The sequence below is a fragment of the Macrobrachium nipponense genome, chromosome 33, assembly GCF_015104395.2.
Source record: "Macrobrachium nipponense isolate FS-2020 chromosome 33, ASM1510439v2, whole genome shotgun sequence".
Taxonomy (NCBI): domain Eukaryota; kingdom Metazoa; phylum Arthropoda; class Malacostraca; order Decapoda; family Palaemonidae; genus Macrobrachium; species Macrobrachium nipponense.
Genome location: NC_087219.1, coordinates 30,065,070 through 30,085,069, shown reverse-complemented (window position 1 = coordinate 30,085,069; position 20,000 = coordinate 30,065,070). Strand labels below are relative to the sequence as shown.

Genomic DNA, 20,000 nt, shown 5'->3' with positions numbered 1-20,000 from the left:
TAAACTAGCTATAAAGTATGTATACAAATAATGTATACATATGCATATACATATGCACATATGTGTACATATGATGTATGCATATACATATACATATACACAAACATAAATGAACATAGATATCCATAACGCGTAAATACGTTATTTTCATAAAGGTATGTATCTATATGCTTATAGTTTGTTACTTGTGGAATGCGTTTCTTATCAAGAAAGGAGCTAAGATGGTTTTCAGACAGTGTGATTGGAAATGAATAAAAAAAATACATTTATATTTATGTTTATTTATATGTTTGTGCATATGCATATACATATATGCAAATGCAAATTAGGTTTGTCCTTACTAATAAATTTGCAATTTGTACTTACCCAAGCAAGGAGGAACCGCTACATGACGGCTTATCTTCATCTGTTGTTTACCAGTTCACTTGTCTTGGCTATGATACCAGGTATATTGAAATACCAAGAAAAACCATTGCTAAACAATAAGAAATGCCTACCTACAGATACAAATTAGGTTTGTTTTCAACTAATAAATTGCAACTGAACTTAACTAAGCAAGAAAAGACCGCGTACGTGATGGGTAATCCTTATCTGTTGTTTACCAGTTCACTTGTCTCAACTGCAATACCGGGTATTAAAGGTTGTTTTGGTAGTTGCGATCGTTGGTTGCAACACAGAATTTTTGACCACATGGACTGATGCAACAAAACACAGCATCCACTAAGAAAACCGTCAATATCAGTTATTTAAAATCACTCTCACACACCAGGACTTCAGTTTATATCCTATATATATATATATCTATATATATATATGTCTATATATATAATTTTATAATATATAAATATATATATATATATTATATATATAATATATGTGTGTGGTGTGTGTGTGTGTGTGTGTGTGTGTGTATATATATATATATACATGTGAGTGTGTAAAGAGAATTCAAGGGAGGGAGAGAGACAGACAGACAGACAGACAGACAGACAGAGAGAGAGAGAGAGAGACAGACAGACAGACAGACAGACAGAGGCAGAGACAGAGAGACAGAGATAGACAGGCAATAGGCAGAGAGAGAGAGAGAGAGAGAGAGAGAGAGAGAGAGACTCCCCTGGGCGCTAACCCCTTAAGGGAGAAGAGTGTCAAAGGAAAAATCTTTTGCATCTCTGCAAAATATCATTCCAAGATTCCAGTTTCCAGAAATGTTCCGAGATTCCTGCGGCATTATAAAGCGGGACATATATTCTGGAACTTAACCCTTGAGAATAGCATTAGCCACAGAAATCCTGGAGGATGACGTAAAATGTTGGAAATAATGCCCTGGACACATTCACACATAGATATGTGTTTATATATATATATATATATATATATATATATATATATATATATATATATATGTGTGGTGGTGTGTGTGTGTGGTGTGTGTGTATATTTGTGAGATAAATGAGGTTATAATTAATAATATGTTTAATATGCCAATGTGATGCGCTGTGACCTTTTTGGAAATGCGCAGACTTCCATAGAGACAGAGCCGAAGCAACGACCTGAGAAAGCTGATAAATCATTTCTGAAAGTATAGTTTAAGCAGGTCAATGTTCACGAGTTCATGGGTCTTGTCCAAGTGTCTTGGGAAACTGGCTGCGACCAGTTACATGGGGGGCGTTGACGAAGTGTGCATTCATATGTACATGTGCGCTTCTTCCTTTGATAATGGCGTCCTTAGCCAGTCTATGGGAAAAACTTGCAGAGAGATCCATGGGAGAAAGGCAGAGCCACGATGGCGAGTGCCAAAGTGTTTTTTTTAAACTGTGAGTGATATTCTTGGCTTGGGAATGGGTAAGTGTTGAATTACTTTAGCCAATGGGTGGCTTGTTGATTGCTTGTAAAATGTCATATTTCATTTAAGCTGTTAACTTTGTCTTTAAACTTATGTGTGCTACGAGTGTGTTTCTCCTGTCTTTGTAACAGACGATTCTGTCAAGGAAACTAAGGTGTTTCTGGCAAGGGGGAACAGAGGGTCCCGTATGCAGGGAGATACTTGATGTGACTAATTACTGATTTAGACATTTTAAATACTGGGAGTTTAGCTGAGTTGGTTAGTCGGTGAGACTTGGATTATTATCATTCCGTTGTTGAAATAAATATTATATTTTTTATAATAACTTTGACTATCTCTTTTTGATTACCTGTTAGAAGGAGAGAGAGAGAGAGGTTGTCGAGAGAGAGAGAGAGAGAGAGAGAGGTCGCGAGTCGAGAGAGAGGGGGAGGCTGTGCCGTTGATCGCTTAGAGAGAGAGAGAGAGCGAGAGAGAGAGATAGAGAGAGATGAGAGAGATTGAATGTGTTATTTGCCTACCACTTTGGCTGACGCTTACCAAATACAATACGAGATCCATATCTCGTTACATTATATATATATATATATATATATATATATATATATATATATATATATATATATATATATATATATATATATAAATGTATATATGTGTATATATATATATATTATATATATATATATATATATATATGTGTGTGTGTGTGTGTGTGCATGTATGTATAGTATACATATAAATGTACATGTATAATACATATACAATAATATTGTTTGTATATATAAATATATATAATGTAATGTGTATATTAATATATACATACATATGAGAACCTATCTTAAAACCACTGCATACATGATCGAATTCCGTTGACAAATAGCATTGAAAACAGATTGCACTTAATACAAGAGCTATTACTTCGCAATTGTTGGCACTCTTTCACAATATTTGTAAAAGCGAGTGCTCTTGTCAGCCTGTATTTGCGAGTGCATTGTCCACTTGATCTGCACTCAGAGGTCACAAACGTCGTGTTTACAAGTTCATTGGGATTCTATCGTCCCGTCAATTTGAGGATCAATGCTGGTTGATTCAAGAAATTGATATGATTTGCATATTCAAAAATTTGGTAGATTTCTGGACTTTTTCAGTGAATTACTAATTCATTCGTAATTTCATATCTCCCATAACCATGATTATCATTCATTTTGTCCAATCGTTCATTAGTAGCCACTTTTTCCATCATATTTATTCATTATTATTATCATTTCAGTAGATGAAACCTATTCATATGGAGCAACCCTACGAAAGGGGCCATTGACTTGAAATTCAAGCTTCCAAAGACAGTTGGTTCCAACCTCCCACTGCAGACCCCAAACTGCAGCAGTAACTGATCGTGATACTGAGCCAGTGATTTTCGTCGGCCCTGGGGGAGGCGCGAACCCCCCGCGACGTCTGAGTGGCGTGTCACGACACTAGTAAGTGCGAAGCTACTTCCTGCAGAGGTGTCACGTTGTCACGCTGTGTTATATGACAAAGATTTATAATTCTTATTTAAATAAAACTATGGAAGATTCTACGTGGTAGAGAGTTCCTCGTTAGACGAGTAGTTTACATGCTTGCATATCGATTCGGTATTCCCGAGTTCGATTCTCCTCTCTGCCAGCGTGAAATCAGAGAAATTTATTTCTCGTGATTAGAAATTAATTTCTCGATATGATGTGGTTCTGATCCCACAATAAGCTGTAGGTCCCGTTGCTAGGTAAACAGTTGGTTCCTAGCCACGTCAAAAATATGTAATCCCTCGGGCCAGCCCTAGGAGAGCTGCTAATCAGCTCAGTGATGTGGTTAAACTAAGATATACTTAACTTTTTTTACATGGTAGCGCTAATAATTTGAATAATTCACTGTCGAATGCTATTCAGCTAATCGTGCTCAATAATAATCTCAAGACATTTTTAAGATTGTTTCATGGGACTGTGCTTATTCCGAAAAATAAATAATGATATGAAATAAGACCATATAGTGAACATCATATTATCAGCTTTTGCTTATATGCAGTCTAACATATCTATTATCGTTTTCCTATAGACATTTACTTTAATTTGCTAGCAGGAAAGTCTTTAGGAATCATCACAGAATAACAAATCATTTATTCGACGATTACATATTAAATAATAATAAAACTAATAATAATAATAATAATAATAATAAAATAATAATAATAATAATAAATAATCAGGAGTCTTTTCCATTGTATGGCACGTTCCAACATAAACAAAAAAATATCCACAAATGCCTCCACTTTTTTTTTTAAAACAGTGTCTGTGCTAACCATATCAGAGAATCTATCTATATCCAAAGAAAATAAATTACATATATGCTATATTTATATATATAAAGGCAAAGTCCACGAAAGAATGTGAATCAATGTAGTACCGCTGATACAAGGCTCTTTGTGCTTATGAAAAGGACGAGAATCGAAAGGCCTTGCAGCGGTTACTTCATCATCGTTTCACTGTCATTCGTGGATTTTGGCCATTATTTATATATCCATCACGTCCCAAATTTTCGTGATTCAGTCATACACACACACACACACACACACACACACATATATATATATATATATATATATATATATATATATATATATATATATTATAATATACATATATATATATATATATATATATATATATATATATATATATATATATATTATATATGAGTCATATCACATTACTATGATTCACATGCATACATCAAGCTACAAAATGTCCTTTAATATCAAATTCGCTCTACTTCGAAATTAATATATTTTCATATGTGTTAACCGAAGGGAATTTTTTTTAGTCGATATCTTGTCGACTGAAAAATTCCCCTTCGGTTAACATATGAAAAATATATTAATTCCGGGGTAGAGCGAATTAGATATTGAAGGACATTTGTAGCTCGATGTACAAGTATATATATATATATATATATATATATATATATATATATATATAATATATATATATATATAACTAAAATAACGTCGTTATTCCCTACTGACTTCACAAGAACCTTCTCAACGGCTCCTTTCGTATCCCTGGAAGACTTAGCACTCTCAGCGACGAAGACTCCATGGAATCGACGTCGTTCCAGGGCTGGCGACCATCGGTCGAAGACGAAGAATGATGAAGAATATGGCTGTCAGGAAGTAAATTGGGACGCATATCCAAAACACCCGTTGCCACGCCTCGAGGGTTTGCTGTAAGTGGGAATGGAGAATTTAGTTAATAATAATAATAATAATAATAATAATAATAATAATAATAATAATAGTAATTTTTCTTGTCTATCTCTGTCATCAAATTCGACTGGGTGGTTTTTTATAGTGTGGGGCTTCGGGTTGCATCCTGCCTCCTTAGGAGTCCATCACTTTCCTCACTATGCGCACTGTTTCCAGGAGCACACTCTTTCTGTGCGAGCCCTGAAGCTACTTCGGCTTCTAGTTTTTCCAGATTCCTTTCCAGGGATCTTAGGATCGTACCTCCTAGTGTTCCTATGATTATGGGTACAATTTCCACTGGCATATCCCATATCCTTCTTATTTCTGTTTTCAGGTTTTGATATATCAATTTTATATCTTTCTTTCGCATCTACTCTGGTGTCCCATTGTAATGCGACATCAATGAGTGATACCTTCTTCTAGAATTATTATTATTAATAATCTAGCCACCTGTGGGGGCAAGCCAGCCTTAATGGGTGCCGGTCCCAAGCCCGGATAAATAGGGAGGGTTGGTGTCAGGAAAGGCATCCGACTGTAAAAACCCCCGCCAGAACCAATGAAATGATGAGAATAGGGCTAGGGCGTACTCAGTAAACGACGCACAGACACATCGCCCTAACTCTGTGACAAGGCGAGGGGCTACTGCATTATGAGCAGGTGCAGCTTAAGAAGCGAGCTCTAAATGTGATCAGAATAGGCCAGCTCAATATTGGGTCTATGACAGGAAGAGGAATAGAGTTGGCGGAGTTGATGAGAATAAAGAGAGTGGATATTTTGTGTGTGCAGGAAACTCGATGGAAGGGTAATAAAGCCAAAGAACTGGGGAATGGCTACAAGCTAATCTATTGTGAAGCAAATGAGCAGGGTAGAAATGGCGTTGGTGTAGTGTTGTCGGGGAAAATGAAGAATGCAGCGACGGAAGTGAGTAGAAAGAATGACCGCATTATGAGAGTGAAGATATGTTATGGAGGGGAAACAATGAACAGCATTAGTGCTTATGCTCCACAAGTGGGCTGCACTGAGAAAGAAAAGAGCCGTTTTTGGAACGAAATGAGTGAGTAACGCAAGAACTGGAAGAGCAGGAGAGGATTCTAGTGGGGGCAGACTTTATTTAATGGACATGTCGGAAATGAAAAGGATGTAATTGAACGTGTGCATGGAGGACATGGGATTGGGGGAGAGAGGCCCAGTAGGGAGAGAGTATAGTAGACTTTGCCGTGTCCTTTGATATGGCAATAGTGAACACTTCTTCAAAAAAGAAGAGGGAGTACTTGATAACATACAGGAGTGGCGTAGATGCACACAAATGGATTACCTCCTTTACAATAGATCAAGGCTGGTGGAAGTTAGGAATTGTAAAGTCATCCCAGGTGACCACATGGCCCCACAACATAGGCTCCTTTGTATGGATTTAAAGATGAAAAGAGAAAAGAAAACGAAAACGAATGGGGTAAAGAAAATCAAGTGGTATAAATTGTTAGGAGGGATAATGATAAGAAGAGAGAGTTCAGGAGAAGAGTGCTGGGAGGTTGATCTGGGAACTGAAGATGTTTGAGAATGGTGGAGGCATAATGCATCAGTGATTAGAAGACATGGAAAGGAGATACTAGGGAAAACATCTGGAATAGTATGGGAGGAAAAGGAGAGCTGGTGGTGGGGGGAAGAGGGGCGGGGGAGTGGTGAAGGGTAAAAGGGAGGCAAAGAAGAGATTTGAAGAGTCACAGCTGGAGGAGGACAGAGAAAGATTAAGCGAAAGAAACAAAGAAGTAAAAAGCTAAGGTAAGGGCATGTGAGGTTTATAATCGACTGGAAACCAAGGAAGGGTTTGAGTAAGAAGTGCTCAAACTGTCAAAAGTAAGAAATAAAAGAACAAAGGACATCACCCATATTAAGCAAATGAAAGATAGGAATGGTACGGTCATAAAAAAGGAAGAAGACATCCTGAAAAGATGGAAAGAGTATTTCGAACAACTGCTAAATGAAGAAAATGAAAGACTTACAAGGGAGGATGGACAAGTAAACATGGGAATGGTAATGGGGATATCTAGGGATGAAGTGATACGAGCCTTAAAAAGAATGAGGAATGGGAAGGCAACAGGACCTGACTTAATACAGTCGAAGTTTGGAAAGCCTTAGGAGAGGAAAGGGTAGACATCTTGTATGATCTGATGGTAAAAATATTCCAACAGAATATTTTACCAGAAGAATGGCGGGAAAGCATATTGATACATATATTTAAAGGTAAAGGCGTTGTCCAAGAATGCAGTAATTATAGAGGTATAAAACTAATGTCTCATACATTGAAGATTTTGGAAAGAATAATAGATAGCAGGCTGAGAGAGCAAGTGAGAATAGGGAAGGATCAGTTAGCATTTATGAAGGGAAGCGGCACAACGGATGGAATATTTTGCAAAAGGCAGCTGATGGAGAAATTCAGAGAGAAACAACGAGACCTGCATCTGGTATTCATAGACCTTGAAAAGGCCTATGACAGAGTGCCAAGGCAAGAAATATGGAGATGTTTGAGGGGAGAAGATGGTGCCGGAAAAGTATGTCAGAATTATTCAGGACTTTACAGACTGTGTATACAGAGTAAGGAGCAGTGTTGGAGAGACAGATGGATTTGAGAATAGGAGTTGGATTACGCCAGGGTCCAGCACTTAGCCCATTCATCTTCAACATCGTGATGGATGTAATGACAGGGATGTTAAGAGAAGCAGTGCCATGGTGCATATTATACGTGGATGACATTGTGTTGTGTTCAGAGGGGAGGGAGGAGTTAGAGGGGAGGTGGAGAGGTGGAGAGCAGCACTTGAGGAGAGAGGAATGAGAATAAGCAGATCAAAAACCGAATATACGTGTTTCCAGTATTACTGAGGACGGTGGAAGTAGCATAAGATTGGGTGGGGAAGAAATAAAGAAAGTACAGAAGTTCCAAGTACTTCAAGGGTCCCGTATTAGAGGATATTGGAAGCATGGACCAAGAGGTGAGACACCGAATTCAGGCAGGATGGAATAACTGGAGGTCTGCATCAGGGGTCCTCTGTGACAAGAAGGTCCCCCTGAATTTGAAAGGAAACAGTTTTCATAGGACGGTGGTCAGACCAGCAATGTTATGAACAGCACAGCAAGTGAGGATGAGGAAAAGAGAGTTTGAGATGGATGTAGCAGAAATGAGAATGTTGAGATGGATGTTGGAGTAACAAGGGAAGATAGGATTAGAAATGAGTATATAAGAAGGATCGACAAAGGTAGTTGAAATATCGAAGAAAATGCAGGAAGGAAGGCTTCGATGGTATGGACACCTGTTACGAAGGGAGGAACATCATGTTGGAAGACATACGATAGAAATGGAAGTGCGGGTAGAGGGAAGAAGAAGAAGACACAAGAAAGAGATGGCGTGATTGTGTAGGGGAAAGATATGGTATTGAAAGGTATAAACAATGAAGAACGAGGCACAGGAGGCAGAAATAGATGGACACGACTCATTCGACAATGGTGACCCCATATAAAAATGGGTTTAAGCTAGGAAGAAGAAGACTGGGTAGTATTTATAGTGAGGGGTTCCGGGTTGCATCCTGCTCCTTAGGAGTCCATCACTTTTCTTACTATGTGCGCCGTTTCTAGGATCACACTCTTCGCATGAGTCCTGGAGCTACTTCAGCCTCTAGTTTTTCTAGATTCCTTTTCGGGGATCTTGGGATCATGCCTAAGTGCTACTATGATTATGGGTACGATTTCCACTGGCATATCCCATATCCTTCTTATTTCTATTTTCAGATCTTGATACTTATCCATTTTTTCCCTCTCTTTCTCTTCAATTCTGGTGTCCCATGGTATTGCGACATCAATGAGTGATACTTTCTTCTTGACTTTGTCAATCAACGTCATGTTTGGTCTATTCGTATGTATCACCCTATCCGTTCTGATACCATAGTCCCAGAGGATCTTTGCGTGATCATTTTCTATCACTCCCTCAGGTTGGTGCTCGTACCACTTATTACTGCAAGGTAGCTGATGTTTCCTGCACAGGCTCCAGTGCAGGGCTTTTGCCACTGAATCATGCCTCTTTTTGTACTGATTCTGTGCATGTGCCAGGCATTCACTTGCTATGTGGTTTATGGTTTCATTTTTCGTATTGCACTTCCTACATATGGGAGAGATGTTATTTCCGTCTATCATTCTTTGAACATATCTGGTTCTTAGGGCCTGATGTTGTGCTGCTGTTATCATTCCTTCAGTTTCCTTCTTTAGCTCTCCCTTCTGTATCCATTGCCATGTGTCATCGCTGCCTAGTTCTTTAGTCCGTCTCATGTATTGTCCGGGCATTGGCTTGTTGTGCCAGTCCTCTGTTCTGTCTGTCATTCTCCTGTCTCTGTATATTTCTGGGTCTTCGTCTACTTTTATTAGTCCTTCTTCCCATGCACTCTTTAGACACTTGTCTTCACTGGTTTTCAGATATTGCCCCAGTGCTCTGTTCTCGATGTTGACACAGTCCTCTATGCTTAGTAGTCCTCTCCCTCCTTCCTTTCGTGTTATGTATAGTCTTTCCGTATTTGCTCTTGGGTGTAGTTCTTTGTGTATTGTCATATGTTTCCTGGTTTTCTGATCTATGCTGCGGAGGTTTGCCCTAGTTCCATTCCACTATTCCTGAGCTGTATCTGATTTCTGGCACTGCCCATGTGTATATGGCTTTCATCATATTTCCGGCGTTGAGTTTTGACTTGATTATCGCCTTGAGTCTCTGCATATATTCTTTCCTGATCGTGGCCTTCATCTCCTGGTGTTATATATCCCCTCCTTCCATTATTCCCAGGTATTTGTATCCTGTCTCATCTATGTGTTTGATGTTGCTCCCATCTGGTAGCTTTTTATCCCTTCAGTTCTCGTTACTTTGCCTTTTTGTATGTTGACTAAGGTGCATTTTTCTATTCCAAACTCCATCCTGATGTCCCCAGATACAATCCTTACAGTCTGGATTAGGGTATCTATTTCCTTGATGCTCTTACCATACAGCTTGATGTCGTCCATGAACATCAGATGGTTGATTCTGTTGCCTCTTTTCTTGACTTGGTACCCGGCATCCATCTTCTGTAGTACTTTTGTCATGGGAATCATGGCTACTACGAAGAGTAGTGGGGACAGTGAGTCACCCTGGAAGATCCCTCTCCTGGTATTAACCTCTGCTAGTCTTATTCCAGAGCTTGTAAGTATTGTATTCCAGTTGCGCATTGTATTTTTGAGGAAGCTGATGGTGTTTTCCTCTGCCCCATATATTTTCAAGCATTCTACTAGCCATGTGTGTGGTGTCATGTCGAAGGCTTTCTTATAGTCTATCCATGTCATGCTTAGGTTGGTTTTCCTTTCCTCCTACTGTCGCTTGATTACCATTTTGTCTATCAGGAGCTGGTCTTTTGTGCCCCTACACTTTCTTCTGCAGCCTTTCTGTTGGTGGGGGATGGTGTTTGTCTCCTCTAGGTAGTTGTATAGCCTTTCACTGATGATACCTGTTAGTAACTTCCACATTATTGGTAGGCAGGTGATAGGCCTGTAGTTACTGGCTATATTTCCCTTACTCTTGTCTTTTTGCACTAAGGATGTCCTTCCTGTGGTCATCCATTTGGGTGCATGGTGATTTGAGATACAATGCTGGAGTTGTTCTGCTATTCGTGGGTGTAGGGCCTTGAAGTTTTTGAGCCAGTATCCATGGACTTCATCGGGACCTGGGGCTTTCCAGTTTGGCATTTTCTTTAGCTGGTGTCTGACTGTGTCTGTCGTGATCTCTGTGAATCTTTGTTTTATTCTCCCTGTTTCTTCTTCCTTGAATTCCTGGAGCCATGTTGCATGTTTGTTGTGTGATACCGGATTACTCCATATGTTTTCCCAGAGTCTCTTACTTGGTTTGGCTTCAGGAATTTCTTGGAAGTTGCCTTCCCCTCTTAGTTGGCTGTGTAGTCTTTTCTGGTTGGTTCCGAATAGTTTGTTCTGTTGGTATCCCTTTTTCCTGTTCATGTACCATTGGATCTTATGTGCTTTGGCCCTAAGCCTTCTGTTTTACATCTTCTATTGTGTTGTTTATTGTCTCCTCTCGTGTACTTTGTATTCTCGTTGAGTTCCTCCCTTGTTTCTTGCTTCTTAGCCTTTTTTTCTGCCATCTCTTTCAGATTATTATTATTATTATTATTATTATTATTATTATTATTATTATTATTATTATTATTATTATTATTATTATTATTATTAAGCCTTGAACCTTTCCTCCTATTAAATAATATATTAATTTTACTTATAACGGTTATGAAATTATTTTAATAATCAAAAAGGTTTTACAAAAAACTCCTCACCTGTCCATCAGTCATAACTCCAGTCACAATCGGCACGATGAAGGCTATCATAGCTCCCAAAGTGTTGTCTAAACCCAGAAGTGTTTCCCTGAACATGACTAAGTGTTATGATATTATACTAAGAATCTTCTATTTGCAATGGAAAGTTGTTGTTGATAGATGAATTAATTAATTGTGTGTTTTTTTTAAGAGGGTAGGTAATAATTTTTAAGTAACGGTTTGGATAGAGGATTAAGTCCCTCTTGAGAACTGTGCTTCTTGATAGAATATATATATATATATATATATATATATATATATATATATATATATATATATATATATATATATATATATATATATATACTATGTATATACTATATATACAATATACATATATGAATATATACATATATATACATGTATGTGTGCCTCTGTGTATGACTGGTGCTATGTACTGGTATACGTAACGTAAGACTGTATACAAATTCTTCTGAACATATATGTACACATTTTTTTTCTCTTAATACACACGCGACTTTTTCCTTCATGAATAAATATTACGTTTTCATTATATACAGTCCTCTGGTCATATGTACGTGCCATGATAATAAAGCATAGGTAAACAGTCTTTCTTTTCCAACCACAAGGAAGGAATATGATTTCCATATATAAATATTTCCCCAAAGCAAATCAATCCACATTCTGTGATGGTCTTGTGTCATTTCCATCATGATGAATAAAGGAAATATAACAATATATTCCCAGTGCCGTTGGTAGACCTGATCTGCGTTCAGCAGGAGCCTGGGATTATACAGAAAGGGGAACGGTTTTTTGCCCTCTGCTAATACCGTAAGATTCCGCAACCAGAAGCCACTATCGGTGGCAGTATTCCGGGTGACGCGAAACCAGGCTTGCAATGTCATCAATCTAGTGAACAAGATTGACTGCAAAATGTTTGCCCTGTTATGGTACGGAAAATATATCGACTGAAAATATTCCAAGAGTTTTAACAGAATGTCTGGCAGGAGTTATAAATGGTTATAATTGTCTTACGTTTATTCTTTAGATGATACTGGGCTGATTTTGGGATTTTGTGAGGAACAACGATGTTTTAATAGAGCATATATAATCATTACTATATAATTATAGTTACAATTATGGTTATACTTATAGCTGCAAATTATAACCGCAGGTTATAATAACGTTTATTCTTTACCTGCTACTGTGCTGATTTTAGGATTTAGTGAGGAGCAACTAAGTTTCAATAGAGTATGTATAATCATAACTATATAATTATAGTTGTGATTATAGTTATACTTGTAGCTGCAAATTATAACCCCAGGTTATAATTTCCATGTTTGCTAATGCGTCAGAAATCTTTCTCCACTGGCGCAGGACAGTTTTAATGCCCAGCCTTTCAACCCTAGCAAGAACTTCTGAACTCTTACATCAGCCTCTGCAGTTTTTCCCAACTAATTCGGCTCTCTCACCTGCGAAGTTCGGCGCGATGTCGGTGTGGTTGACGAGACCGCTGGTGGTTGTGGCGCCGTTGAGGAAGAGCGCCAGGCAGAGCAGAGTAATGGCTAGTTTGGCATCGCACCCCGCAAAAGACACCCCCAGAATCATAGCCCCTGGACCCCACAGCGCTGAAAAGGGAGACAATGATTGAAAGCTTTAGGACGGTATAGTAAACAAAGCCAGTACAGTTGGTAGGAGATTATAGCCAAAGAAAGACATTACCTAGTTCGTATCATTTCTTGTCATCGGATTACGTAGAACAATGTCAGATTTTGATAAATATCACTACTCATATTATATATTTAAAATTTCAATACATGGTATCGAGATAGTATATATATAAAAATTTAAAATATATATATATATAAATATTATATATAATATATCTATATTATATATATATATATATATATATATTATGTATATATGTGTATTATATATATATATATATATATATATATATATATATATATGTATATATATCTATATATATACACTGAAATCCACGGTAGAAAGGTGAGTGAAAAACTTGGGACTTGGAACAAGTACTTTCGTAGTCTGTTCTACATTTTCATGTACCTTTTCCAAGCCCCTAGTTTCGCTCAAATTTCTACCGTGGATTTAAAGATATTTTCAAGCGCGTCTTCCTTCGTATATACTATATTCATTTATTCACATTTTCCACATACAAAGACCAAACCCTCAAAAATATATATATTTGACTGCATCTAAATCTGCATCAAAAAAGCAGGCGAATTTTAGCTTGGCAAACAAAAAAAGTTGATAAACCTTTGTCCTCTCTCTCTCTCTCTTCCTGGCATATTTACAGAAAAAGAAGAAGAAGAAGGAGAAGAAGATGGAGAACACCAAAGCTGCTTACATCAAAACAGTAATGAATCAAAGCGCAGCACACGAAGATTATAAAAAGCTTTATAATTAGGTGTCCCTCGGGGGTGGAAAAACAAAATGAAGTAATGGATGCGCAAGTCTTCGATGTTTTTTGGAACATGTGGGTGTAAAGTAACTAGCTGGCGAATATATAATGCAATTCACGTTTTCTATTAAGAAACAAAATTCTGCTAGGCATGTTTTGAGTATTGAAAATATATGTTTTTGTTGCCACATTAGTTCCGTATGTTTTGAGCGATGGAAAATTAAACCATTTTTATGTCAGCTTATTTCCTTCTACTGCGAAATGATATTTATTTTCGCTTGCTCGGGAAGTAAGCATACCAACTACTTTGTGGTTGTTGTTGGGGGCTAGGAAAGGTCTATGGAAGAGCCTAAAAAGGTCTGAAAAGGGTGTTTTGTGTTGATTTACAGATACAGTAATTTTAGGATAGGATATTTAAGTTTTATCTATTAGAGTGAAAATGTTAAAAAAAAAAAAAATTTGCGTATTAAGCAGTACAGAAAAATTTTTCTAATAAAACATAGCGTATGTATTTTAATTCTCGTTGGTGAAACAACGATCTATTTGACCATAGATTTTAGCACGTTATAAATCTTGCAGCAATCCCGAATAAGCTGGAGGTCGGATCACGCCTTGTATTACCATGCCATCAATGCTCCGCTGTCTCTGTACACTGGCATGGTTGAATGCCAGCCTCGCTTTATTTCAGGAAACTTCGTTTCAGATGCTAATGATATACAACAGCTGTCAATATGCTTTGAGCATTGAGATGAATAATAATTATAATCGATGTCCAATAACCTCCTTCCACCACGGAACGATACTTCATTTTTCGAGCAAGTCATCAATGCTAATCTGTCTCTAATCGCTTCGGTAGTTTAATGCTAACCTCGTTTAACATCCTTTGAAGTCCCCTTTTGGACTAATTTGCAAAAGGCTGTCTGTGTCCTCTAAGCTGAAAACTAGATTTGAATTTTCACGACCAAAATATCCTAACTGAAAACGCTTTCAGAATTATCTGATAAATGTAGGTCGGGTCTCGTCTAAAGAATTAATTCCTTCAACTAGTTCATTCCCAAAGGTATTGCAGCACAGCAGGCATACAAACAAAAACAAAAAGTTATTTACATAAAATCTCTATCTTACTATAATGGGCGTTATGTCTGCCGTCCGTCTGTCATTCAATCACGGACAAACGGCTGGTCCGATGGACATGAAACTTGGCAGGGTTATAGTGGGATCCCCTAAGATTGTTTATAACGGGGTTTCATCCTGCCTCCCCCTCAACCCGCCCTCCCCCCTAAATAGATTATGTCTGTTAGTATAGTAAATTGCCAATATATTCAGACTTTTAATTCCATCTCAACATTTCTTTGAAAATTGGTCGTGAAAATGATCAAGTAAAAAATGAGACGAAGTCGCTTGGGCGCAATCGAGTTTTCTGTACAGCCTATAAGCAAGGCCACCGAAAACAGCTCTATCTTTCGGTGGTCTCGGTATAATGCTGTGTGAGCCGCTGCCCATGAAACTTTAACCACGCCCTGGCAGTGGCCTCTCCTATATCGTTGCCAGACGCACGATTATGACTAACTTTAACGTTAAATAAAATACAAACTACCGAGGCTAGAGGGCTGCAGTTTGGAATGCTTGATGATTGGAGGGTAGATGATCAACGAAACAATTTGCAGCCCTCTAGCCTCAGTAGTTAATAAAATTTGAGGGCGGACATAAAAAGTGCGGACGAAACAAAGTGCGGACGGACAGACAAAGCCAGTTCGATAGTTTCCCTTTATAGAAAACTGAAATTGTCAAAAATCAATGGGAAACGAGAGAGAGGGAGAGAGAAACAGAGAGAGAGAGAGATAGATAAGTAGATAGATAGATAGAGAGAGAGAGACCTTACCTTACCTTACCTTACCTTACATCTTGTTCGGGTTGCCCCAGGTCCCTCAGTGTGAGGCACCTCTAATGTCTACCAGAGAGTTGCTAGTACATCTTCCGGTATATTTTGCATCTTCCAATCTTGGATGGTCTGGGATGCAGTTTAGATATTTGTCGAGCTTATTCTTAAACATCTACCTCTCACTCCTGATATATTCCTCAGATGAGCTGGCAACGCATTGAATAGACGCTGCATTATCGATGCTGGTGCGTAGTGGATTAATGTCCAGTGTGCTTTCCTTATTTTTCCTGGTATAGTTTTGGGCACTATTAATCTACCTCTGCTTGCTCTTTCTGATATTTTTAGTTCCATGATATTTTCTGCTATTCCTTCTATCTGTTTCCATGCCTGAATTATCATGTAGCGTTCTCTTCTCCCTTTCTAGACTAATATAATTTTAAGAATGTAGTCTTTCCCAGTAGTCTAGGTCCTTAACTTCTTCTATTCTAGCTGTAAAGGACCTTTGTACACTCTCTATTTGTGCAATATCCTTTTGATAGTGTGGGTACCATATCATATTGCAATATTCAAGTGGACTACGAACATATGTTTTATAAAGCATAATCATGTGTTCAGCTTTTCTTGTTTTTTTGAAGTGCCGTAACAACATTCCCATTTTTTGCTTTACATTTTGCCAACAGAGTTGCTATTTGATCATTGCATAACATGTTCCTATTCATCATCACACCAAGGTCTTTAACTGCTTCCTTATTTGTGATGGTCTCATTATTAGGTCCCTTATATGCATATAGCTTTCTTTCTCTGTCTCCATAATTTATTGATTCAAATTTATCAGAGTTAAATACCATCCTATTTACCTCTGCCCAATCATATACTTTGTTAAGGTCTCTTTGTAGAGCGTTCCTACTTCATCACAAGTAATTTCTCTACTTATTCTTGTGTCATCTGCGAAACTACTCACTACCGAATCCTTAACATTATTGTCTATGTCTTCAATCATAATAACAAACAGTATTGCAGCTAACACCGTACCTTGCGGCACACCGGATATTACCTTGGCTTCATCCGATTTCTCGTCGTTTGCAATAACTATCTGTTTTCTGTGTGTAAAAATTCTTTTAACCATCTTCCTACTTTATCCACGATATTGTGTTTTCTAATTTTCTTCGCTAATATATTATGGTACTTTATCAAAAGCTTTTGCAAAAGTCTAAATAAACCACATCTGTTTCATTTCCGCTTTTCATATTTTTGAATATGTTTTCACGGTGGACTAACAGTTGGGTTTGTGTACTTTTTCCGGGTACGAAAACCCATGTTGTCCTTTATTAAACAAATTATTTTTTATTAAATGTTTCATAATATTTTTCTTCATTACTCTTTCATATCACTTTCATAATATGTGATGTTAGACTCAACAGGCCTATAATTACTTGCCTCTAGTCTTGATCCACTTTTGAAAGTAGGGGTAATATATCTGCTAATTTGTGCTCATCATATATCTTGCCTGTATCTACACTTTGTCTTAATAATATTGCAAGTGGCTTTGCGATAGAATGAACTACTTTCTTTAACAAAATAGCAGGAATTCCATCAGGCCCTGCAGCAGCTCCATTTTTAATTTCATTAATAGCCTGCACAATATCAGCTTCATTAATATCTATGTCAGCTAAATATTCACTATTTTCATCCCTTACTTCTATATCATTATCTTCATTATCTATTCTAGGGGTGAATTCTCTCTTTATATCGTTCTGCCAGTATGTTGCAAATTTCCTTTTTTTCATTCGTTAATCTCCCTTCAATTCTCAGAGGGCCTATTTCTATTCTTCTTTTATTCATCTTCTTCGCATATGAGTATAATATAGTTTATAGGGGTTTGCTTGAATATTTAATAGGGTTTTTTTCTTCCAAGTCCCGTTTTTCATTTTCTTTTGATTGTATAATCTTTTGTTCTGCATTTCTATCTTACTTTTTAGTTCTATAACTTCCATGCATTTTTTTCTTTTGCAAGACCTTTTTTCCACTTTCTGATTTTCTGGAACAAGATCCTTCTGTCTCTTGGTATGCATGAATGATGTTTACTTTTCTTCTTCGGTATATATTTTTCCACTATTATCTCCAATATTTTATATAATATCTCCGTATTTACCCTTATGTCATCACTTACGAAAATGTTATCCCAATCTTTGTTTAATTCTTCATTAATTTCTGACCATTTTATATTTTTACTGTAGAAGTTGTATTTTCCATATCCTTCCCACTTTTTCATTCTTGCTTATCTCTATTTTCACTTGCTTTGGAATGAACTGTTAATTCTATGACATTATGGTCTGAAATACTCCGCATTATAAACTATTATTTCTTTAACATAATTCATCTCGTTCACAAATACTAGGTCTAAAGTATTTTTCCTTTCTTGTTGGCAGGTGATTTATTTGTTGAATGTTGTATTCTAGTAGCATATCTAATAGCTTTTCAAATTGCCTCTTATCTTCTGCACTACTATTACTCTTCTTTTTTATATGTATAAGTACAACCACAATCTCCTATTCGTTCTTTTCCATTCTACGAAAGGAAAGTTGAAGTCACCAGATAGGAGAATAGTCCAGTCCTTGTGATTTCTACATATATCATCCAATTTTTCAATTATTAAGTCAAACTCTTTAGTATTAGGAGGTCTATATATTTACTATGTTCATCAATTTTTCTGATTCAAATTCTACCGCTATTAGTTCACATTCTGAGTTACTATATTTCTCATATATTTTTCCTTGTTTTTTGTCTTTCCCATATATTGCGGTTCCCCCTTGATTCCTATTTTTTCTATCTGATCTATAAGTTTGGAACCCTTTTATTTGATCATCATTCCCATTCTCTTGGGAATACCAGGTTTCACTTATATTCATTATATCTATTTTCTTTTCATTTTGGGTTAGTTCTTCTAAGTACTCTATTTTTCTTTTTGAGTTACTCGTAACTAAACCCTGCGCATTCATCACTATGATGGTTTGTGGTTTTTGTTTCTCCTTCATTTAATACTGGTAGTAATAAGGATTTTCCCATGTCCTCTTTCCTGTTCTGGTATGTTGTTCTTTTTTTCATTTCCAGAAATTCTGACATTAAAAAAATCCAACTTTTCCATAATATTTGATCTTCCTTCATCATAATTATTAATTTTGTGTCTGAATCTGCAATTTTCTCCGTTTCTGCAATATCCTCATTGCATAATAAAATACAGTTATTTATCTCTTGAGTAGAATTTCGGAGCTGATGCTTTGAAATTTTTTGCTGACACCTCTGCATATCTCTGGTGGTTTGCTTTTCTCTTTTACCTGATATTCTTGATTTCTCTCTTTATTTGTTTCTTTCTTATTTTGGATTTTATTACTTGGTTGGTTATTTATTTGATTATGATTCATGGCTACAGGGTGCATATATTTGCATTTTTTGTCGAACTTACATCCTTTTCCTTCTTTTAGGTTTTTACATATTTTTGGATGCAGATCTCTGCAATCATCCCCATATCCATCTAAGTATGCACATTTACCATATATTTCATAGTTTTGACATATCTTAGGATGTTTGTAGTAACATCTTTCTCCAAATCTGCAATTCCCTCTTTCAAAAGGTTGCAGATTTTGTCTTTACTTGTCTATTTTTTCCCTCTTTCCCGTCATTGTATAGATCTGGGTAGAGCCTCTTCGGGGATTTGCTTTTCTGTTGTCATATCGTAATTTATTTCTTCGTAGGTATGCTGCTTTATTGCCTCATATGTAGTATCAATGAGTATCTCTGCATCCAATACTTTTGTTATCTTGCTTCTTTGTTTTTCCTTATTTTTTCTGGTCATTTCATTTTTGTTTACTTCTCTTCCGTTTCCTCTTCTTCTTTTTCTTCTTCTTCTTCCTCTTCCTCTTCTTCTTCATCCTCAACTATTTGTACATTCAATCTTGATTTAATAACATTGTCTATCCATGATAGACATGTTGAACAAAAAATTCTTGTATCTTTTCTCAAATCTTGTATTACCTCAGCACACTGTGGATGGGTCGGAATGTTGCATGCAGCACATTTTCTGATTAGGTTTTGTGGATTGACTATGCTATACCAAACCTTACACAGTTTGCATGCTTTTGGCATTCTTTTTCCTAATGCATCAATTAGGATATTCACAAGATTCACCTTATTCATTTTTCTTTGTCGGAATATGTTGGTTTAAG

General features: G+C 36.9%; 1 protein-coding gene across 1 annotated transcript in view; it reads right to left on the bottom strand.

Annotated features, from left to right (window-relative positions):
* Positions 1–4,899: 4,899 nt before the first annotated feature.
* Positions 4,900–20,000, bottom strand: part of LOC135202809 (uncharacterized) — a 21,085-nt gene continuing 5,984 nt past the window's right edge. The window contains exons 3-4 of the mRNA XM_064232270.1: positions 12,934–13,089; positions 4,900–5,096 (exon numbers count right to left, since the gene is read on the bottom strand). Coding sequence (XP_064088340.1) covers positions 4,900–5,096; positions 12,934–13,089 — 353 coding nt within the window. The remainder of the gene's footprint in view (positions 5,097–12,933; positions 13,090–20,000) is intronic.